Genomic DNA, 23,306 nt, shown 5'->3' with positions numbered 1-23,306 from the left:
CAGTAAGGCAGTCTGCATCTTTTTCTACATACTGTATTTCCTGGTCCAATGCCATGTTACACACCATCATATCAGCCTCAGCGAGTGATGTTTCCTGAGTCCTTGCAGACAGGAAAGATAACCCATACCTGGTCAATATTGATTCTAATAAAAAGTAACTTTTGTCCCTTTTGGAGTAGGTAGAAGACATTCATAGTAGCAAACTTGACACCAAGTGGCTGACTGATCATCTTGAGGGATGCTGCCATATTTGGGCAACAAATGTGTCTGACAAGTTAGATGCTTGGAAGAAACAGTAGCTAGATCAACCTAGTAAAGTTGGAGCCTGTAGTATTAGGCCTATGGATGCCTGTATCTCATTCCAGCCAATACAGCATTTTTAATGTGCCCATTTTGCCAGCACTGGGGTGGGAGATGAACAAAGCTGGATGACCTCAACTGTCTGAGCTTTGGTGACAGCTCTCTTATGGTAGATGCTCTCAGGTGGACATTTACATGCAGTATAGCTACCTCTATGCTTTGTATACACTTCAGTAGATTGAGTCATTTGCCTCTTGCTAAGATTTCCTACTCCCTGATTTTCCATTTTTCTTCCTACAGGCTACTGGCCATTATCTAAACAATTTGCCTCTACCTTGAATCTATAGCCTGGACAACATCTCTTCCTATGCAATGGAAATGGAGGATCCTACCTTTGCTCTAAGGGAGGGTTCTTTCTTATTGATAACTTCAAGTTCACCGTGGGTGAAACTATAGTTGATAGCAGCAATATATTATGGCATCAGTGTACTAAAATGACTGTTCAAGAACCAACTTGTTTTTGAGGTCAGAGATGTGGGATGAGGAAAAGATGCCAGTGCAGTGGTGATGAATGACAAAGAGGTCTGATCCCACTACTTGCTCAGCCTATCATGCTCTCTGGCTTTGCTCAGTTCAGATCTTTAATGTAACACCTTCCACTACCAATGAACTGTTCTTGGACCAACTCAACCCTATACTTATTGGTATGACAAATTACAGTTCATGAAGGCAATTTTAGCCTCGTGGTCACTTGACATTCCAAAGGCAGGAGTTCTTTCTCTAGTAGGGTTCTTATCATACTAGAAGTTATTGATGTTATTTTTGAATAGCTTGTACTTCTCTGATGAAAAAGCATGGCCTTGCTCCCACATCTTAAGGGTATATATCATGGTTATCCTATTAGAGATTTTCATAAAGTTTCCATTAACTCCATATCTCCTCCCACCTCAGAAATTTCTAATACAATAGGTCTGCCAAGTCATCTGGCTCCAATGTCAGGGTGTTTAATTCACAGTTTAGACTTGCTGAGGAGTGCATTCTATTCTGTTACCCACTCAAACTTTGAATTCTATTTTTCTTTGGACAGATGAATCTGGGTACAGGATCACTTCAACTGTGTTAAATATATCAAGACATGTTTGGAAAAATTTTTAAAAGGGCTTGAATTGCAGTACCACATTCCTATGCTAAGATTTAATATGTTTAGAACATACACCAAGTGATTTTGCTAATATAAATGTATACCAAAAATGGTTTGGAATCTCTCATCTAGTGGAGCAACCAGCAGATGGAAGATAGCTGAAATATATATTTAGATGAGATAATCTGGGGGAAACTCTAGAATGAAAGAAGAGTAATGGTAAGTATAGACCCAAGGGGAGCACAAGCTTATTAAAGGCAAGAGAGAAACATGACCCAGCAAAAAGACTGAGATGGAATAGTCAGGAAGATAGTCAAGCAGTGACTGTTATCACAGAAATGGTGAAGACTTTCAATAGAATCAGACACGGACTTGGAAAAACTTCTGGTTACCAAAGTGAAAGGTGGAGTAGGGAAAGGATGGCCAGGGGGTTTGGGACTGGCATGTGCACATTGATGTTTAAGGAATGATTGGCCCACGGGAACCTTATGTATAGCACAGAAAACTCTACCCAACATTTTACAATGGATGTTTGTACATATATAACTGAAGCACTCTGTTGTACAGCAGAAATTATCACAGCATTGTAAATCGACTATACTTCAATACAACCTTAAAATGTAAAAAAGAAAGCACTACAGCCTGGTTAAGAAGGTAAGATAATGAGATGAACCTTGGAGCTGGAATTCAGCGTTGGTTATGACTTTACTGAGAGAGGTTGTGAACTGGCAGGTGTAGAAAAAATAAGTGAGATGGAAGTCAAAAGAACTATTTCCAATTTAATTTCCCATTCCATTTGTATTATCTTTAAGTGTCTCTTTATATCATGTAAGAGGAATCATCTGCCACACTATTGGCTACTCATTTTAAAATTAGATTTGCTCTTTCAAGCTTCCAGGCTTTGATCATGTGATTCCCTCCTACTATTTCTTTCCTCATGTGCTTTGCTTATTAAAATCCCAATTTATCTGCAAGGTTCATCTGAAATGACACTTTCATTTAGAAATCTTTTTTTACCTGCAAGTCACTATTCACTCCCTTCATTATATTTTAATACAGCACATCTTGTCTTTTTACATCATGAGCTCCTTTTCAGGAGCATTTCTAAGACCTAAGAAGGTTTTATCCTCCACATTCACATCCTGTGCTCACTCTACCCACTGTCTTTTCTAATATCTCATCTTTTGAAAGCATTGGATTAAGGATAAATAGAACTGAAGTTTTAAAGACCACAATGCCCGTATTGAGGATCTAGCTCAGTTTGTTGGCAAGGTCCTCAATACATATGACATAATCCGTGACTTGATGACTTAAGGATATTTCACCAAGACTTTTCCACCAAGACACATGGTATTTATGCTTGATAAGGTAGCAAATGCATTATAAGACAGCTACGTATCATGTAGATCAGGAAAGGGAACAATCAATTTAATTGAAAGGATCCAGCAAAGTCCTCATGGAGGAGATCTGATTGGAGATCAAGAATAAGTAGGACTGGGTGGAAAAAAAGGAGAACAAAGTGTTTTAGGTGAGAGAATTGTTATGAGTAAATTAATTCAGCAGTGTACAAAGGAACAGTGGAGTGGTGAACATGGCCTAGTGCTCTGAAATGAGAGGATGAAAGCAAGGTGAGAGAAAAGATACAGACTGTGGAGCACCTGGAATATCAAAATTGAGAAAATGGATTTGCTTTGAAAGTAATGAAAGACCATTTCATATTTTTGAGCAGGAGAGTATATTTTTTCCATTTATTGGACAAATACTTGTTGAACACTACTAAGTGTCACATATTGTTCAAGGTGTTAGAAATATCAACATAACAGAGAAATCCCTTCCCTCTTAAGAATATATGCTAATGGTGGTTGGAGTCACAAGTGAATGATTATAAATGTCCATATATATATAAATATATATATATATGTACACACACACATAAACATATATATATATATATATATATATATATTACACTTAAGTGTGATTAGTGGAATGAATGAAATAAAATAGGGTAAAATAAAATAGGTTAAAAAAGATAAAGGAAGCTGGGGTAAACTGAAGAGAAAGGAGAACTATCACAGTAATTCATACGTAGGACTACATTATAATATCAGTGTTTTCAATGAAGTTTTTGAAAGCTATTGGGATGAATTCAACTCAGGGTAAAGTTGATGACCCAGACTGAACACACTATACCTTTTTGTTGCCTCTCAAATACTAATCATCTTTCATAAACCACATTAGTCCCTCCAGTAAAACATCAAGTTAACATCAGACTATTTTCAGCTCAATTTAAAGTTGTGCACACAATAAAAAAGAACGTTAAAATGAGGTCAGGTACATACTAAGCAGCAAGGTGATCATCCAATGACCTTAGCAACCTTAGTGGAGGCAATTTGCTATAATCTCCTTGTCTCACAGGGCATCTTTAAACGTGTTGAGCCTTGAATCTCCCCACAGAAATATACTGATGCCAGTGCAGGGCAATCCCTCAGGATTTGATGGAAGATTTTTGCTTTGTCTTGTAGGGGATGTAATTATGGACCCTATTTGTAGTCTCCCAGGTTTTCATTCTTTTAATTCTAAGTGTTTTAGAGACCAAGGCTCATACTCTGAAATTCTAAGACCTAAGGCCAAGAAGCAAACAGGAGGTGCTACAAAACATTTCTCAGTGAAACCTAGGTAAGGGAAATATTATAATCAAGTCTTACTATAACTATTAGCATCCATTAATATAAATTTATCTGATTCCTCAGGCATCTTTTTGTTGTTGCTCGACCTCAGCGACTTAGTTATATTTCTAGTTCTTCTCAAAACTGAAGGCCATGTAAATTAGGATGAGATTCAAACTGCAATTCATGCTAAGCTTTTCTGATACAGGAAGAACTTCAACATACATGAGTTAGGATACAAAGTGAATTGTTAACTAATTCAGGCACTTACATTGAATATTTTTCTAACTTAGGTGAATAATTCAATTGGTTCTACTTAATATTTTCAAACAAGTAAATGAAAAATTCGTCAAGGCCTGTATTTCAAACATTTTGATTCTGGAAAAATAAAACTATTTTGACCATAGTATTTATATGATTAGACATATCAGTAACCAGTCCTACTGGATCAGAAAATAATCCAAGAAGATGGCCTTTGAAAGCAAAGCAAAATTTGTTCTCAAAAATTGTAATAAGATTTAAAAAGCTTTCTCTTTCTTAAGTATTAGAAAAATCAAAGCATGAAGGCAAGCTTACTTTTATTTATTTGCCTTTAATATACTGTGATATACTTCTACAAATATTACTTAATCTTCTTAAAATAAAAAAAATTAGATGAGTCAGTTCAGATGAAAGAAGGATACCTAATTTTTGAAATTAATAAGAACCTACTATACAGCACAGGGAAATCTAGTCAACAGTTTTCGGTAACCTATATGAGAAAAAAGAATGGATGTATCTATATTTACAAATGATTTGCCTTGCTGTACACCTGAAACAAATACAGTATTTTAAGTCAAATATACTCCAATATAATAAATCACATGTATTGTATACATATATATATATACGTGTGTAGTATTATTTATCATAAAACACTAAAAGTTTAACATATGTTAACATGTTGACTTGACAATTTATATATGACATGATTGTCATTAAAATTGTCATTTGAAAGAACTCTATCATGTCACATAATTGTCATTTTTTTTCATTGTGGGAACAATTAAGATGATTATAATAAAATGTATGTTTACATTCATTATACTGTGCTTTCTTTTCCCAGAATTATTTGTCTATTAGTTACAGGTTTGTACCCTTAAGCAACATCTCTTCTATTCTCCCACTCCCTATTCCCTGGAAACTACCATTTTAGTCTGCTTTTACATGTTTGGATTTTTCAGTACCAAACCATATTATACAGTATTTATCTTCCTCAATCTGACTTATCACAATTAGCATAATGTGTTCAAGTTCCACCTATTTATTGCCACAAATGGTGAGCTATCATTCTTTCCCATGGCTGAGGAACACTCATTTGTGTGTGTATATATACACATACACACACTATACCTTCTTGCTCCATAAATCCTCTGATGGGCAGATAGATGTTTCTGTATCATGGCTATTGTGGATAATGCTGCAATAAACATTGGAGTACAGACATACCTTTGAGAACTTGTTTGTAATTCCTTGGAGTATTATATACCCAGAATTGGATCTGAGGGATCTCATGGTAGTTCTGTTCTTAACTTTTGGAGGGACCTCCATATTATCCATAGTGCCTGAATCAACTTCATTCCCACCAACAGTGGGAATCTTTTGCTAATGCTTGTTATTCCTTTCCTTCGTGAGGATACACATTCTGACAGGTGTGAGGTGAAATCTCATTGTGGTTTTGTTTGGCATTTTCCTAAGTATTAGCAATGTTCAATATCTTTTCACTTGCCTATTGACCATTTGAATGTCTTCTGGAAAAATTTCATTTTAGTTGTTCTGTCCATTTTAAAATCAGATTGTTTACACTTTTACTACTGATTTATATGAGTTCTGACATATTTTGAATATTGGCTCTAAAATTTTAGTGATAAATTTCTGTGTAGATTCTTTTTCAAGATTTGCAGAAGAGGTCACTAATGAACATTGGTAGGAAAACAAAAATAAGTTCACTCCTCACAGGTCATCGGTCTGGAGGTAAGACTGGAATCAATACCCATAGCATTTTATGGCCATTATAAGAAGTCTAGGTCAGAGTTAACCTCAAAATGCCTATAATATAATAAGGAAATTTTGCATTCACAGATTAAAAAAAAAAGCAATGTAGGTTATGCATAAGGCATCCTAAAATTTGTTGAGTATATAAGACATGCTTGAGTGTAGAGAAATTTGAGATCAGTGAGGTTTGGGGCATTTAGTTGAAATGTTATTAAGGAGAATTATATATAAATTATGCTTTACCTAAAGGAGGAAATGATTTAGATATATGGACAAAAATAAACAATCATAGAGAGTCAGTGGGTATGAAAATGGGTATGACACTGGAAAAAGGAATAAAAGAGGTAATAATAAACGGATATTTTTTTCCTTAGCTATCCAAGATTTCTGTCTTTAAAACTGAATAGACCTCTCCTTAAACTTGGCATTCTTCATGCAATTCTAAAGTATAATATTAACACAAATATTATATGCTTTTTTAAAACAAGCCCTTCAGTGGAAGTGTATAAGACACTTTTAAACAGTGAATATATTTACTTAAATTTATTTTTAAAATCTTTAATATAAATCTTGACAATAAACTTCTTTGAGAGTACTGAAGAGAATATGGGTACCCTAGATTTGTACACTATACTTGTATAAATTCATAAAGACAAACCTTTTCCTCTGTAGACATTCTTCATGTAATTAGCAAAATAGTCTCCTGAATCCTAAGTTTCAGATTTGAGGTCACAGAGGCTGACATCTTAGAAGAATGTATGTTCCCTAAGAAGGCTGTACACCTGTATCACAGAGACAGAGAAGCTGGAGAAGCTCCTCCTTGTGACGTAAAATGAAATATTTGAAAATTATGAACATTCTAAATTAGAATCTTCTAACCCCATAATTCCTGTCACAACAGATAACACAGAGATGACTGAGGACAACTGCTCCTTGACAACCGAGTTTATCCTCACAGGATTTACAAATCACCCAGAGCTGAAGACCCTTCTGTTTCTGGTGTTCCTTACTATCTATCTGATCACCATGGTGGGAAACCTTGGTCTGGTGGCACTGATCTTTACAGAGCATCGTCTTCACACACCAATGTACATCTTTCTGGGTAACCTCGCTCTGATGGATTCCTGTTGTTCCAGTGCCATCACCCCCAAGATGCTACAGAACTTCTTCTCTAAGGACAGAATGATTTCCCTGTATGAATGCATGGCACAATTTTATTTTCTCTGCCTAGCTGAAACTGCAGACTGCTTTCTCCTTGCAGGAATGGCCTATGATCGCTATGTGGCCATCTGCAACCCACTGCAGTACCACACCATGATGTCAAAGAAACACTGCATTCAGTTGTCCACAGGGGTGTATATGGCTGGAATCCTAAATTCTATGATTCATGTTGGGCTTCTGTTTAGGTTAAATTTCCGTGGGTCTCATCAAATCAATCACTTCTTTTGTGATGTGCTTCCATTATACCGGCTCTCCTGTGTTGACCCTTATATCAATGAACTGATGATATTTATCTTTGGAGGGTTAATTCAAATTTTCACTGTTATCACTGTAATAATTTCTTACCTTTTCATCCTTTTGACAATTTTCAAAATGAAATCCAACAAGGGCAGAGGGAAAGCCTTATCTACTTGTGCATCCCACTTTCTCTCTGTCTCGATATTCTATGGTTCTCTTCTCTTCATGTACATTCGACCAAATTCAGTTAAAGAAGAAGACAAAGATATACCTATTGCTACTTTCTATACTTTAGTGATTCCTTTATTAAATCCTTTTATTTATAGTTTAAGAAATAAGGAAGTAATAAATGTCATGAAAAAAATTATGAAGATGTCATAATGTTCTGAAACAATTATCAAGACCTGTGGTAACTGACTTTAGGCTGATAAAACATTTTTCCAAAATCAAGGACACTGATAAAGTGGAAAATGGCCACTTTGTGTATAAAATATGAAATTACTAGTGTATGAGTCATGCTTAGTGTATGAGTCCAATAAATATGTTAAGAAGGGAGATATTCTGTTAAAATATATTCCAAAATCCAACCCACCAGATTTTATCAGGAATTAACTAGATGGTTAGTCTTGAGGTCACAGAATGTTTCAGGCTATAATTAGTTCCACCACAAACTGTTTCTTTCAGAGTATAATTAGTTACAATTTTCAACAAATCCAACAAACTCTAGGAATACAATTCATTGTGTACAAAGTCACCTCATTGAATATTGTTACAAAATTTCTGGATCCCAAGGCATAATCTAAAAAACTCCCCCCACATCTTAAATTCTCAGAAATTAATTCTCCTTAAGCCACACTGTGTGACAGGAGTAAACTATATATTTCCATCTGAATCTCAGTTCTGAATTTGTTCAAGAGACTGTGTTTGAAAATGGATTCATGCATGATACGTATTCTCTAATCAATAAACAATTTCCTCTTTATTGTTAGTCAATTGTTGATTAAGTTTACTAAAATAGTGTGTCTGAATACAGTCATGATTTATTTGAACATTGTGCTACTTATATTGCCATCACTATGTATTTGGTACTTCCATGTACTTTGCTTTTGATTGGTAGTCTACCATATATGACAGGGTAATTCCTGAATATATTAATTAAATAAAGCTTTTACCCCTCTCTGATACTATTAATTGATGTGTTTGTTATTATGAATACCACTAACCTGGACTGATCCAAATAAATTATGGATATATGCATAGATTGAACCAAAAGGTGGAAGGGCTGTTCAAGTGTAAATGAGGCAAAACTATTAAAAAATTTAAACATACAAACGAAAACATTTATTCATCATTATATGTGTAAAAAATGAAAGAAAAATAATTTACTGAGAACCTACTATGTGCAAGGCACTAGATATTTTATGTATATTACCTACATGACATAATTAGACATGATTTTTCATGTTTTTCCTCAGGAAAAATCTCATACTTTGAATATTAAGGATCTTGCCCAAGTTCATCCTTGCTGCCACACTGAGCTAGAATTCAAATTAATACTGTCTTTTCTGGCACATGCTTGGGAGTATAAAAATGGAGATCCTTGTAAATTTGGACATTTAGTCTTAAGTAGCATCAGAAGCAAACTGTGCCTTTAAAAATGGGGACATAAGAAAATCATGGACTTGGAAAAGAGACTTGTGGTTGCCTGATGGGAGGGGGAGGGAGTGGGAAGGATTGGGAGCTTGGGCTTATCAGACACAACTTAGAATAGATTTACAAGGAGATCCTGCTGAATAGCACTGAGAACTCATGCTGCAACAGAAGAAAGGGTGGGGGAAAAACTGTAATTGTAATGTATACATGTAAGGACAACCTGACCCCCTTGCTGTACAGTGGGAAAATTAAAAAAAATAAAAAATAAAAAAATAAATAAATAAAAATGGGGACATATTTTTATTCTTGAAGGAAAACAGGAATGGGTGTGACCAGAGTCCATATTTATGGAAATGAGTATGGTACTGGGAATCAGGATGAGGAAGGTGAACCATGGGCTAGAACCAGAAAGCTGACAGAACTACTAGTGAGAGTTGATGCTGCATACAGAAAAAGGTAGAAGTGGATCCAGTTACCGAGAATTTATTATCACTAGTACCAGTATTAGTATTTTTCTGCTTAGGGCCACAGAAAATGCATATGAAAGTTCCAAGTCTAGAGGGATCTAATCAGAGCTACAGCTGCCAGCCTATGCCACAGCCACAGCAATGCAGGATCCGAGCCATGTCTGCAACCTACACCACAGCTCAAGGCAACTCCATATCCCCAACCCACTTAGCAAGGTCAGGGATCAAAGCCGCATTCTCATGTATAATAACTAGACTTTTTTCTGCTGTGCAACAATGGGAACCCCAAGGTATTTACTGAGACTTTAAATACCACCCTAAGGAATCTGAATTGATCTTAGAGACATCAAGCACTGACATCTTCCTGGAGCAGAGTAATATGATCTTATCTTTCAAAAACCTGACCTTGCAAATGATTGGAAGGAGAGCCAAAGAAAGGAGACTAACTTCGAAAATTCATATATCAGATGAGGAAAAGTGAAAATACAGAACACTCTAAAAGGAAAGGACGCTACAGATATGAGCAAAGGTTTGGGGAAAAAAAGTAAGTTGTAGCTGTTGGATAATAAAATGAAGGCCTATCTTCTTCTAGTAAATTTCAACCATGTCATAACTGATTTCATGTCATTAATACTTAAATGGTGCCTAATACATCTGGTCATTCAATACACATTTCCCTCAATAGTTTTCAATATAATTATGTAAGTACATATGTAACAGGCTTACTATTTTTTACTGTGAATGAATTAGAATTGAACAAATCTTAATTTCTTAAATTTTAATTTCTAATATTATAAATGCTGAAAGGTATAACCCATATAAACAGGGCTCTTTAGGGTCCTACCACATTTTACATCAGGAAGGCATGTAGATACAAAATTTTGAGAAGCTGTGAGTGAAATGGATGTATATCATGTACCCACTTCCTGTTAATGGATATATTTTTTTGTTATCTGATATGCATGCACTATTCTAAGGGAAACATTTTCCACAATTTCTGTTCTGCATTTCTGCACCACCACCCACAACCCTTTGCAACACTGAATCCCAGATGTCTGTTAATGGAATATTATGTCGCTTATTTGAGGCCAATGCAAAAAAAAAAGAGGTGATTTTCTGGAAGTTTCTAAGATGTATGTGTAGTTTACTTAAAAAAAAAAAATCCATGAAATACTCCTTTATGAGGAAATATTAGGCTCTCTGTTTCAGATCTTCTTAGCCCTTTATAACACAGATGTTTATAAGTAGATATTTCTCTCTCAGTATTACTTTAGCTCCATCCCATAAATTCATGTATGTTTTGTCTTTATTTCCATTTAACTCAAAGTATTTTCTATGTTCCCCATGATTTTTCCTTGGACTCACTGACTATTGAGAAGTATTTGTGTAAGTTTCACATACTTGTGAGCTTCTCCAATTTTTGAGTAGTTTTGATTATAAACAGATATTGGAATTTTTAAAATGATATAATTTTCTATGTTCATATGGTAAGATCATGTTTTCTCCTCACCCTGATGATGTGAAGGATTACATTTGGTTTTCTGTGGTTAATTCATGTAGTACAGGGAAGAAGTAGAGTTTCAGCTGGATACAAAATTAATTTGGAGCCTCAAGAATTTTTAGTTTTTCAATGATCATAACTTCTCCTTACTATACCAAAATATCCAAAAATTATATGGAAGAAGACTGCTTTATGAATTTTAAATATAATGCAGAGTGATTGAACATAAAGCAATATGGCAAAATGCAAAATGTATACAGAGATATAGTAAACTAAATATAGATGAAGAAATATACCAAAACTACTTAAAAGTGAGAATATGACAAAAGGGTAGTTTCAGATCAATAGAGAAATGATGGTGTTTGCAAAATAATCCTGTCACTGAAAAATAAGATGGGATCTCTATTATCTTAAGCCACATGATATTTCATATGAACTAAAAAAGTAAGAAACTATAACGAAAACAAATAGTAGGAAAAATACTCTTGAGAAAGGAAAGAATTTATACCAAAAGATCAAATCTTGAAGACATAAACAGATGACTGGATTATGGGATTCTCCTGATCATTTGCATTTTGTCTCTCAAACTATTTTCCAATTTGCTCCTCTGTGTCTTGTTTTATAATCAATGACCAAAGTAAACGCTATTTCCCATAGTCACTCTCTTTTCAAATGACTTCTCGCTAGATTTGCACAGTGGGAAGCACTGATAAGAAACTAAAGAATGTGTCCATGTTGGGACAACACTATTTCTCCCCCTTTCTTCTGCTATAGAAAATATCTCCTACACAAGCTGCATCCTGTCACTGAGTCCACCTCCTACAGGAAAACTGTTCATGTGGCTGAAATCATGGGTTCTGTCAACACCACTCAACCCTTTAGAAGCTTCCTACCCTTAGTAATCTTTGGACTGCCTTACTGTTCCATGACTGACTATTTTTGTGTTTATAATACTTTGGAAATTTTACTAAATTAAAATTTCTTTCCTTAAGTAGTGGGCAAGGGCTTAGATTTTCTGAGTTAATCCTCTTACAATAACTATATAAAATGCAAAAACTTTCTAAACTAATTTAAAAAAAGCAGTGGGCATTGGAGAGATGGTTGACTAAGACTAACTTCCTGTCATGAAATCACCAAAATCACAATTAAGTGCTGAAGAACCATAGACAAAAAGACTAGAACCTACCAAAAAAGACCTTCTACATCCAAAGACAAAGAAGAAGCCACAATGACAGTAGGAGGGGCTCATTCACAATACCATCAAAACTCATACTGCCAGGTGGGCAACCCACAAACTAAAAAATAGTTATACCGCAGAGGTTCTCCCACAGGAGTGAGAGTTCTAATGCCACACAAGGCTCCCTAGCTTGGGGGTCTGGCAGCAGGAAGAGGGGACTCCAGAGCATTTGACCTTGAGGGCCTGTAGGACTTGACTGCAGAAGGTCCACAGGACAGGGAGAAATAGAAACTATACTCTTGGAGGGTGCCCACAAGGTCCTGTGCACACCAGGACCCAGAGAAAGAGAGGGACTTCATAGGAACTAGGTCCAGACCTACCTTCTGGTCTTGCTGGGTCTCTTGGGAGGCGGGGGGGGGCAGCTGTGGCTCACTGCGGGGACAAGGACACTGGTGATGGTGGTAGACGGGAGGGCTCATCAGTGTGAGGTCTCCTGGAGGAAAACCTGATACAAAAACCTGGCCACACCCAGCAGCCTATAGGTTCCAGTGCTGGGACACCTCAGGCCAAACAGCCAGGAGGGTAGGAACATAGTCCCATCCATCATCAGATAGGCTGCTTAAAGTCCTCCTGAACCCACAGCTGACTTTATACATAACCTTTGACATGGTCCTGCCCATCAGAGGGACAAGACCTAGTTCCACCCACCAGTGGGCAGGCACCAGCTCCTACCACCAGGAAGCCAACACAAAGCCACTGGGCCAACCTCACCTGCTAGGGGGAAGACACCAGAAGGAAGCATAACTATAATCATGCAGCTTGCAGAACATGGACCACAAACACAGACAATGAGACACAATGAGTCTGCAGAGCAGTATGGTCCAGACAAAAGAACAAGATCAAACCTCAGAAAAACAACTAAGTAGGGGTAGGCAACCTACCTGAAAAATGATTCATCGTAATGATAGTACAAATGATCTAAGATCTGAGGAAAAGAACGGAGGCACAGAAACAGAAGATACAAGAAATGTTTAGCAAGGAGCTAGAAGATATAAGGGACAAACAAGTAGAGTTGAGTAATACAATAACTGAAACGAAAATGCCCTAGGAGGGAACAAGAGCAGAATGAATGAAGCAGAAGCATGAATAAGTGAGCTGGGACGCCTAATGGTAGAAATCACTGTTTCAGAACAGAATAAAGAAAAAGGAACCAAAAGAAATGAGGATAGCCCAAGAGACTTCTGGGATATTAAATGTATGAACGTTTGCATTTATTGTGGCCCCAGAAGGAGAAGAGAGAGAGAAAGGGCCTGAGGAAATATCTGAAGAGACAATAGCTGGAAACTTTCATAACATGGGGAAGGAAAGAGTCACCCATATCCCTAATTACAGAGAGTCCTATACAAGGTACACCAAGGATGAACACCCCAAGAGACATAGTGGTCAAACCGACAAAAATTAAGGAGAAAGAGAAAACATGAAGATCAATAATGGAAAAACAGCAAATAACGCACAAGGGAATCCTCATAAGATTATCAGCTTTTTTTTTGTTTGTTTGTTTGTTTTTAGCAGAAACCCAAACCCTGCAGGTTATAAGGGAGTGGCACAATACATTTGAAGTGATGAAAGGGAAAAAAGTACAACCAAGAATACTCTCCCCACAAGGCTAATGTTCAGATTCAACAGAAAAATCAAAAGCTTTACAGACAAGCCAAAGCCAAGAGAATTCAGCACCACCAAACCAGCCTTACTATTCTAAATATGTATCTATGAAATATATATAAAATTGAAATGAATCTGACAGCAGAAATATCTCAAAGGAAGTAATAGTACCTCACCAGTTATCAATCTTGTAGAGTTCAGGGAGATTACTTGTCCTGGGATGGCTGCTGCCTGTCAGTTCAACTTTCCAATTCTTTTAGGACAATCGCAGGTACACTACGCCTAAGCCAAATTAATCTTACTCTTTTTATCATGACGATTAGGTCTTGGGATATATCAGGAGAAGCCTTTTAGCTCAATGTTTGGATTAAAGTATTTACAGCAAATGTCATTACTACGTATTTCTGGAGGTATAGGTCACAGGTTTAGACCTGGTCTACTGACTCCTTTTTTTCCCCTAATGTATACTGCCAAGCATCAGAAAAGGAGTGAATGGGTCCCAATCCACATGCTTCAATTATTCTCCAATGAGAAATCATGCTATTGCTTATGACCTTAATTTGTTAATTTTTATGATTGTACAATATTCCCATTGTTCTGATTATATTCTGTAAGTATTCTAAATTTTTCCCCCTTTATCCACTCTTATAACCTAAATACTACCTTTCTAATGTAAGAAGTCAGTATGTATTTCTTTGAAAATCATAAATTCCGTTTGTCTAATTAGTCTTTTATTTGAATGAAAAGGTTCACATCAAGGCATGAGTATACAAAATGGTGTTACCTGTCAAGTCCTTTTTTAGGTTGGGTTGGTATAAAATAGGCATTTTCAATATATAAAGATATTCTATAGATTTATTTTAATAACCTAGGAATTTATATACATATTATTTAATGATATGTAGATGTAAAAGATATCACAATGCTAAGTTCATCCATTTTTCTTGAACACTGCTGCTGTTGGATGGAACCACCACTGAAATACTAACACAAAAAGAGTAGTATATTCATGATAAATGTGTATAGATTTTCTTAATTTAGAGACTGAAAAGAATTCTTAGTTCCTCTCTCTTTTACGTAAATAGATAAACATTTTTAATCATCATTTTACAATATCTTGTGCTATTGAGAAGTTTCTGACAACATCATCCTAGACTGTGTTCAAGGAATCCACACAGTTAGGAGTTAGCTGCAATGAAACACCATGGGATATAGACATTTTTTCTCAGTCCGAGTTTTGAAGTAGATAGGGCACAATCTTAATAGTATTTATATTGGGTATGTGTGAACACCTTTGTAGTCCAAGTTTTCTTTTTTAACATTGATTTCTTTTAATATAGCAGTTCTCAAAATTTAGTGGTCCTCTTAATTACTGAAAAGCTTGTGGAGGCACAAATTGTTGGATTCTGTCAGATGAATTCTTGTTTCAAATGCTGTTGCTGTTGGTTGAGGACCATTATATATAACTAGTATTTTAATAATAAATTAAGTAAATATTTTAAAATCGAGAGCAGTCAAAATGGAGTTTCTGCACTTTTCTAATCTCTACTTGAACAGTACTATGTAAATATTCTAAAGATTTCCACTCTCAGTTTGGATGAAGTACCATGGACATTTTAAAATACTTTTTTTCTTGTAAAAAATGGACTAACAGTGATGATAACCAATCAAAATCCTCTTAGGTCAAGAATGTGAAAGAGAGATACTTTGGTTTCATTAGAAAAAAAAATAGATGTCAAGCTGAATCAAGTTTTGGACCATTATTTTCAAAGGAATTTCATATACAAGTTATTCCTTGTGCTATAATACTGTGATGATTCCCAGTTTGATAAGGCACCTTCTAAGTCAGCATCATTTGGTGGTTACAGCTACCAACTGCATCATGATAGTTCTATTTATTTTTCAATATAAAGAAAGAGTCTTTCTAAATATACAGTGTTTGTATTAGCTAGGATAATTCAGGATAGTACCAATAGGAGATACACACAGATAAAACACACACACACACACACACACACACATCAATTAATATCTTCATCTCTATCTAAAGCATTTCTTATTAGATTTGCTTCACATTGGTATGGAAGATGAGGACACCGAAAATCTGCTATCTGCAAGAGAGAGATCTTGGAAAGCTGATGGTAATTTTAAGGCTTGAGAACAGGAAAGCTGATATAGATTCCAGTTCATGTCTGAAAGTCTGAGAACAAGAACATTGAGGGAAACATAAAATTGATGTTCCTGATCAATCATTTTCCACTGCTTTTCTGTTCCATTCAAGCCAACAATTGATGAGATGACATCCACCAATGTCATCCTTGGTGCCAGCCACTTCACTCAGTCCATGACTTCAATACTAATCTCTTCTAGAATCATCTTCATAGACACAGAGAAATAATATTGGGAGTTCCCATTGTGGCTCAGTGGTAATGAACCTGACTAGTATCCAGGAGGATGTGGTTTTGATCCCTAGCCTCACCCAGTAGATAAAGGATCTGGCATTGCCATGAGCTGTAGTGTAGGTTGCAGACATGGCTCAGATTAAGTGTTGCTGTGGCTGTGGTGTAGGCCGGCAGCTGAAGCTCTGGTTTGACCCTAGCCTGGGAACTTCCATATGCCACATATGTGGTTCTAAAAAGCAAACATCAACCACAAACAAAAACAGGAAAACAAACAAAGCCCCCCCCCAAGTCCCCAAAAATATTGTTAAGTAGATATCTGGGCATTCCTAGGCCATGTCAACTGGACACAAATTCAACCATCACAGGTCTAGCTGTTGTCAATGTGGCCACCATATAGAATTTCTTAAACTGTACTTAAACTTCAGATAAAAACAATAGGATACCTGGGCCAAGACGGCAGAGTAGAAAGACCTGAGCTCACTTCTTCTCACCAAGACATCAAAATTATATTTATTTACAGCACATAATGAGAAAGACCAGATTCTATCAGAAAATATCTACTACAGCTGAAGGTATAAAGAGGGAACCACACTGATACAGGGAGAAGAGGCAGAGTTACACTATAATTAAGATTTACACTCCCAGGCAGGTGACCACAAATACAAGAATAATTACAATTACAGAGGTTCTCTCCAAGGAGTGAAAGATCTGGACTCCACATTGGGCTCTTGAGCTGAGGTGGGAGGTTCCTGAACCAGGAAGTCCAGCTCACAACTTCAAAGGCCAGAGGTACTTTCTTTCATGAGACCCAGAGTACTGTGGAAAATAGATGCTCCATGCTTGAAGGACATGTACTAAGGACATGTACTAAGGTCACATGCTCTGAGACCAAGGATAGAAACCATAATATGAAAGGAGCCTTTGTCAGACTGACCTGCTTATCTTGAAGACACAGCTAGAGAGGCAGGGGAACTGGACCTCATGCTGGGGATGAAGACACTGGTCGCAGCCATTTTTGGGAGCTCATTCTACCATGTGGACACTGGTGCTGGCAAGTGCTTTTTTTTGAATCCTCCCTCTAGCTTGTTAGCCTTGCGACCCAGCCCTCCTCTTGCCCACCAGTATGAGGCTATCACCTTACATCTGACAGAACGACTACCATCAAAGTCCACAAAGAGCAAATGCTGGCAGAGATGTGGAGAACAGGGAGCCTTAGGGTAGGTTGAAAATTTGTGTAGCCACAGTGGCATATAGTACACAGGTTCCTCAAAACTGAAAAATTAGACTACTAAATTATCCAGCAATTCAACTGCTGGGTATATAGCTAATGAAAATGAAGGCACTAATTCAAAAAGATACAGGAATCCCATTGTCCTTAGGATAATTATTTACAATAGGCAAGGTATAGAAGTAACCTAAAAGTCCATGAACACATGAATGGATCATAAATATATCATATGTGTGCATATATACACCCAATGGAATATTACTCAGCCATAAATAGAACGTTATCGTGTCATTTGCAACAACATGGATGACCCTGAATATTATGCTTAGTGAAATAAGTCAGACTAAGACAGATATTATAAAATGCCACTATAAGTGGAAGCTAAAAAATGAAACAAGTGAATGAATATTAGAAATCTGAAACAGATACACAGATATATAGAAAAGCTAGTAGTTAACAGTGGGGAGAAGAAAGGAGAAAGGCAATATGGTGTAGAACAGGCACATTCATTCTGCTGTGAATAAAAGCTATGAAATATATTGTATAGCACAGGGACTATAGACAATTTTCATTAGAACTTTAAGTAGAGTATAATATATACTTTTTTCTTTTAAAAAATACTGTTGATTTACAATGTTGTGCCAATTTCTGCTGTACAGCAAAATGACAGTCATACTAATAGCTAAAAATTTGAATCACTATGTTGTGCACCTGAAACTAATATTGTAAATCAGCTATATCTGAAAAATAAAGAAAAGACCCTATCATGGTTATAATTCCACCTAACATGATATGATATGCTCTGTTCTATGAATGCACTAAACCCTTCCACAGAGAGGGCAAAATATTTACTCTTGTTTTTAATATCTGATAGCTTAAATACTATGATATATAATTTTCAAGGCCTAATTATACATATTTAGTCACTATATTTTATAAGGGAATGATGGTATAGAGAAAACAAAATATCTGCTACACACACGCCCGCGCGTGCACTGCATGTGCGTGCGTGCGCGCGCACACACACACACACACACACACACACACACACACACACATGTATTCTTACCAAACTAAAGAAGAAATACTCAGGGCCTTTCTGTAACTGATCATATGGCATTTATGATTACTTTCTTCAACTACCCAATCCATATTCCCATCATCAAGCACTGTCCTTAGTTATATCCTGTCATCATTTCCAGATATTATTTCTTCCTCTTATTGTGGAATGGTGGTCCATCTTCTCTATTTTCAGGATCAGTCACCTCAGCCAGCACAGTTACTCACTTCTTTGATGATTCGGGGGAAGGAGGAGCCCAAAGTGGCCGTCTTAGCTCCCACCTCAATGGAATCATTGTGTGTTCTGTGGAACCATTCCTCCTTCTGGCTCTAAGTCCTCTAGGCCATCAGAGCATAACATCTGGGAAAATGAAGCTAAAATTATGCTAGTGGATCACTAGGTGTAACAGTGCCTGTTGCCACTTCCATTTCTACCATTGATTGCCAGACCCATGAATCTTAGTTATATGAAAAAGAGTACTATGTATTGGATGTTGAATCAACCAGCACATAGCCTTCTGAAGAACTTTGATCCTCAAAGGTTTTGTCTTCTAGGAAGTGCTGTAACTGAGTTGTAGATCAGTCCAGTCCATTATTCTCTCAAACCAGCTGCTTCATAATTTAGGAAACAGAGTAAGATAGTCAATTTCATAATGATAGGGCCATTTCTGTATTTCATTTGCTGGGAAGTGAATTCCTTGAACAGAAGCAGTGCTGTGTCGAATACTATGAAGGTGAATAACAAATTCTCTAAATCCATAGATGGTTGTTTTGTCAGAAGCAGCACTTGCAGGGAAGACAAATCTGTATCTATGGTAAAGCCTATTCTATTAAAAACAACCGAATCTCAACCAAACATTAAAAAAACAGTCCTGGCCATTGATCTGTGATATAATGTCTGGTCATTTATCCTAAGAAGTAAAATTTGCAAGCAGACTTTTTTTTTTCTTTTTTTCACTTATAGTGATTTTTATTTTTTTCCATTATACCTGGTTTACAGTGTTCTGTCAATTTTCTACTGTACAGCAAGGTGACTTAATCACAAATACATATATAATTCTTTTTCTCACGTTACATGCTCCATCATAAGTGACTGGACATAGTTCCTAGTGCTATACAGCAAAATCTCATTGTTTATCCATTCCAAAGGCAATATTTTGCACCTATTAACCCCAAATTTCCAATTTATCCCACTCCCCACCCCTCCTCCATGGCAACAACAAGTCTATTCTGCAAGTCCATGATTTTCTTTTCTGTGGAAAGATTCCTTTGTGCCATATATTAGACACCAGATATAGGTGATATCACATGGGAGACTGACCTGAGAAAACATTCATAAGGGTGATGTCAGAGAATGTTTCCCAATGTTCTCTTCCAGGATTTTAATGGTGTCTTGTCTTACATTTAAATCTTTCAGCCAATTTTGAGTTTATTTTTGTGCATGGTGTGAGGGTGTCCTCTAGTTTCATTGATTTGCATGCAGCTGTCGAGGTATCCTGGCACCACTTGCTGAAAAGACTGTCTTCTCCGCATTTTATGTTCTTCTCTCCTTTGTCAAAGATTAATTGTCCATAGGTGTCTGGGTTTAATTCTGGGTTCTCTACTCTATTCCATTGGTCTGTCCGTATGTTTTGGTACCAGTATCACACTGTCTTGATGACTGTGGCTTTGTAATATTGCCTCAAGTCTGCGAGAGTTAAGCCTCCTGCTTTTTTTTTTTTTTTCCCTCAGAATTGCTTTGGCATTCTGGGTCTTTTGTGGTTCCATATAAATTTTTGGATGATTTCTTCTAGTTATGTAAAAAAATGTCATAAGTAATTTGATAGGGATTGCATTGAATCTGTACCTTGCTTAGGGTAGTCTGGCCATTTTTACAATACTAATTTTTCCAATCCAGGAACATGGAATATCTTTCCATTTCTTTGAATCCTCTTTAATTTCCTTGATTAATGTTTTATAGTGCTCTGAATACATGTCCTTCATCTCCTTGGTAAGGTTTAGTGCCAGGTATATGATTTTTGGGGGTACAATTCTAAAAGGTATTGTATTTCCATATTACTTTTCTAATATTTCATTGTTAGTACACAGAAATGTGAGTGATTTCTGAATGTTAATCTTATATCCTGCTACTTTACTGAGTTTCTTGATCAGTTCAAGTTGTTTTGGGGTTGAGTCCTTAGGGTTTTCTACATACAGTTTCTTGCAATCTCCATACAGTGATAGTGTTACCTCTTCTCTTCCTAGTTAGTTGCCTTTTATTTCTTTTGTTTGTCTGATTGCCGTGGCTAGGACTTCCAATACTATGTTGAATAACATGGTGAGAGTGGACATCCTTGTCTTGTTCCAGTATTTAGTGGGAACTCTTTCAGCCTTTCTCCATTGAGTATTATATTTGCTGTGGGTTTGTCAGAAATGGCTTTAATTAAGGTATGTTTCCTGTATACCCACTTTGGTGAGAGTTTTGATCATGAATGAATGTTTGAGTTTGTCAAATACTTTTTCTGCATCTACTGAGTTGATTATGTGGTTTTTGACTGTTCTTTTGTTAATGGGGTGTATGAGGTTGATTAATTTCCATTATGTTGAATCATCCTTTTGAAATTGGAATGAATCCCACCTGGTCATGCTGTATGATCTTTTTTTATATGTTGTTGGATTCGGTTGGCTAAAATTTTGTTGAGAATTTTTGTGTCTATATTCATCAAAGATATTGGCTTTTGTAGCATCCCATAGATTCGGAGTGGTTGTGCCTTCATTATTATTTGTCTAGAGGTATTTTTGAATTTTCTTCTTGATTTCCTCATTGACCCATTGGTTTTTTAGTAGCATGTTGTTTAGTCTCCATGTAGTAGGTTTTTCTCATTTCTTTTCCTGTGGTTGATTTCTAGTTTCATGCCATTGTGGTCAGAGAAGATACTTGAAATAATTGCTATACTCTTAAATTTCCTGAGGTTAGCTTTGTGTCCCAACATGTGATCCATCCTTGAGAATGTTTGATGTACACTTGAGAAGATTGTGTACTCAGATATTTTTGGATGTAATGTCCTGAAAATGTCAATTAAGTCTAATTTGTCTATTGCATCCTTTAGGATCTCTGTTGCCTGATTGATTTTCTGTCTAGAGGTGCTGTCCATTGATGTGAGTGGGATTTTAACATCTCCTACTATGACTGTATTCCCATCAATTTCTCCTTTTATGTCTGTTAGTATTTGTTTTATAGTATCTGTCTGTTAGTATCTGGGTGCTCATATGTTAGGGGCATATATATATTGACAATTGTAATATCCTCTTCTTGAATGGATCCTTTTACCATGGGATAGTGTCCTTCTTTGTCTTTCTTTATAGCCTTCATTTTAACGTCTATTTTGTCTGATATGAGTATTTCAACTCACAGATTTGCAGGAAGATTTTATGCAGTGCACTGCAATGCTCAGTACACGAATCCTTTGCTTGCAACACTCTCCTTCCCTGGGCTCCCTTCAGGTCTGCATTGAAATGTCACTTCCTTGCCAAGATTTTCCCTCAGTATCCCATAGTGGTTGATACTCTTGGCCAGGTCTTGCCATGATTCACTGTATCAGTTATAAATGTAGAGATATTTTTAATCTGGATAATTGCTCTTTTATTCTCTATACATATTGTAATCTCTTGGAGGCAGGGACTACACATTTGTTCCTGCCTCTTCTTCCTGTGCCGAGGCAATGTTTCTAGCTCATTATCAGTAAATACTCAACTTTTAAAATAAATTACTAAAATATTTCTTTCATATTTTATTTCAATAAAATATAGAAACTAATAAAAGTTCATAACTGTTAATATTTTTTAGGGGCCCCACCTGAAGCACATGGAAGTTCCCTAGCCAAGGGTTGAATCAGAGTTGAAGCTGTTGGCCTATGCCCCTGACATGGCAGCACCAGATGCAAGATTAACTTTTGTCTTATTGTAGGTTTATAGGAACATGACCAGTCCTAGGTGGACAGTTGCAAGAGCAAAGGATTCCTGCTCCAAGAAGTTTGCAAATGACCAGCCCCACCCCTTTCTCTTTTAGTATAAAAGAAGCCAGAATTCTTTCATAAGTAAGACAGTTCTTTGGAATACTAGTCCATCATCTTCTTGGTCTGCTGGTTTGCCAGATAAAGTTGCTATTCCTTGGCCTGACAATTCTTCTCTCAATTTATTGGTCTGTTTTACAGCAAGTAGTAGGATCTTGGACTCAGTAACATTCTCACTTGTCGTGGTTGTTGTTTTGCTATTGCAAATGATGCCATTAAAACCTTTGCTTTAAATACATACATATGCATATGTTTACACTGTATACATATATAGATATATATATATATATATGTGTGTGTGTGTGTGTGTGTGTGTGTGTGTGTATTTATACACACTGATCCTTCCATAATGGAAAATTGTCCAGTATAATCAACCTGTCACCAGGTTGGTGGCTAATCATCCCAATGAATGGTTCAATATTAGGGACTCAATGTTGTTGTCTGTGCCTCTGTGCTGAGAGACTGGCACTCAGAAATGGTCTTAACCAATCTGGGCATGGTGA

At 36.4% G+C, this 23,306-nt stretch overlaps 1 protein-coding gene across 1 annotated transcript; it reads left to right on the top strand.

The window, feature by feature from the left end:
• On the top strand, positions 7,057–7,983 carry LOC100623704 (olfactory receptor 5K1-like). The gene has a single exon (XM_003358868.2). It carries the CDS (start codon positions 7,057–7,059, stop codon positions 7,981–7,983), a length of 927 nt encoding a protein of 308 aa, XP_003358916.2.

The sequence above is a fragment of the Sus scrofa genome, chromosome 13 (assembly GCF_000003025.6).
Source record: "Sus scrofa isolate TJ Tabasco breed Duroc chromosome 13, Sscrofa11.1, whole genome shotgun sequence".
Lineage (NCBI taxonomy): Eukaryota > Metazoa > Chordata > Mammalia > Artiodactyla > Suidae > Sus > Sus scrofa.
This window is presented reverse-complemented; position numbering and strand designations above follow the sequence as displayed.

Bases quoted from the DNA above. Each gene is read 5' to 3' on its own strand.
- LOC100623704 (XM_003358868.2), top strand. From the start codon at position 7,057: ATGACTGAGGACAACTGCTCCTTGACAACCGAGTTTATCCTCACAGGA.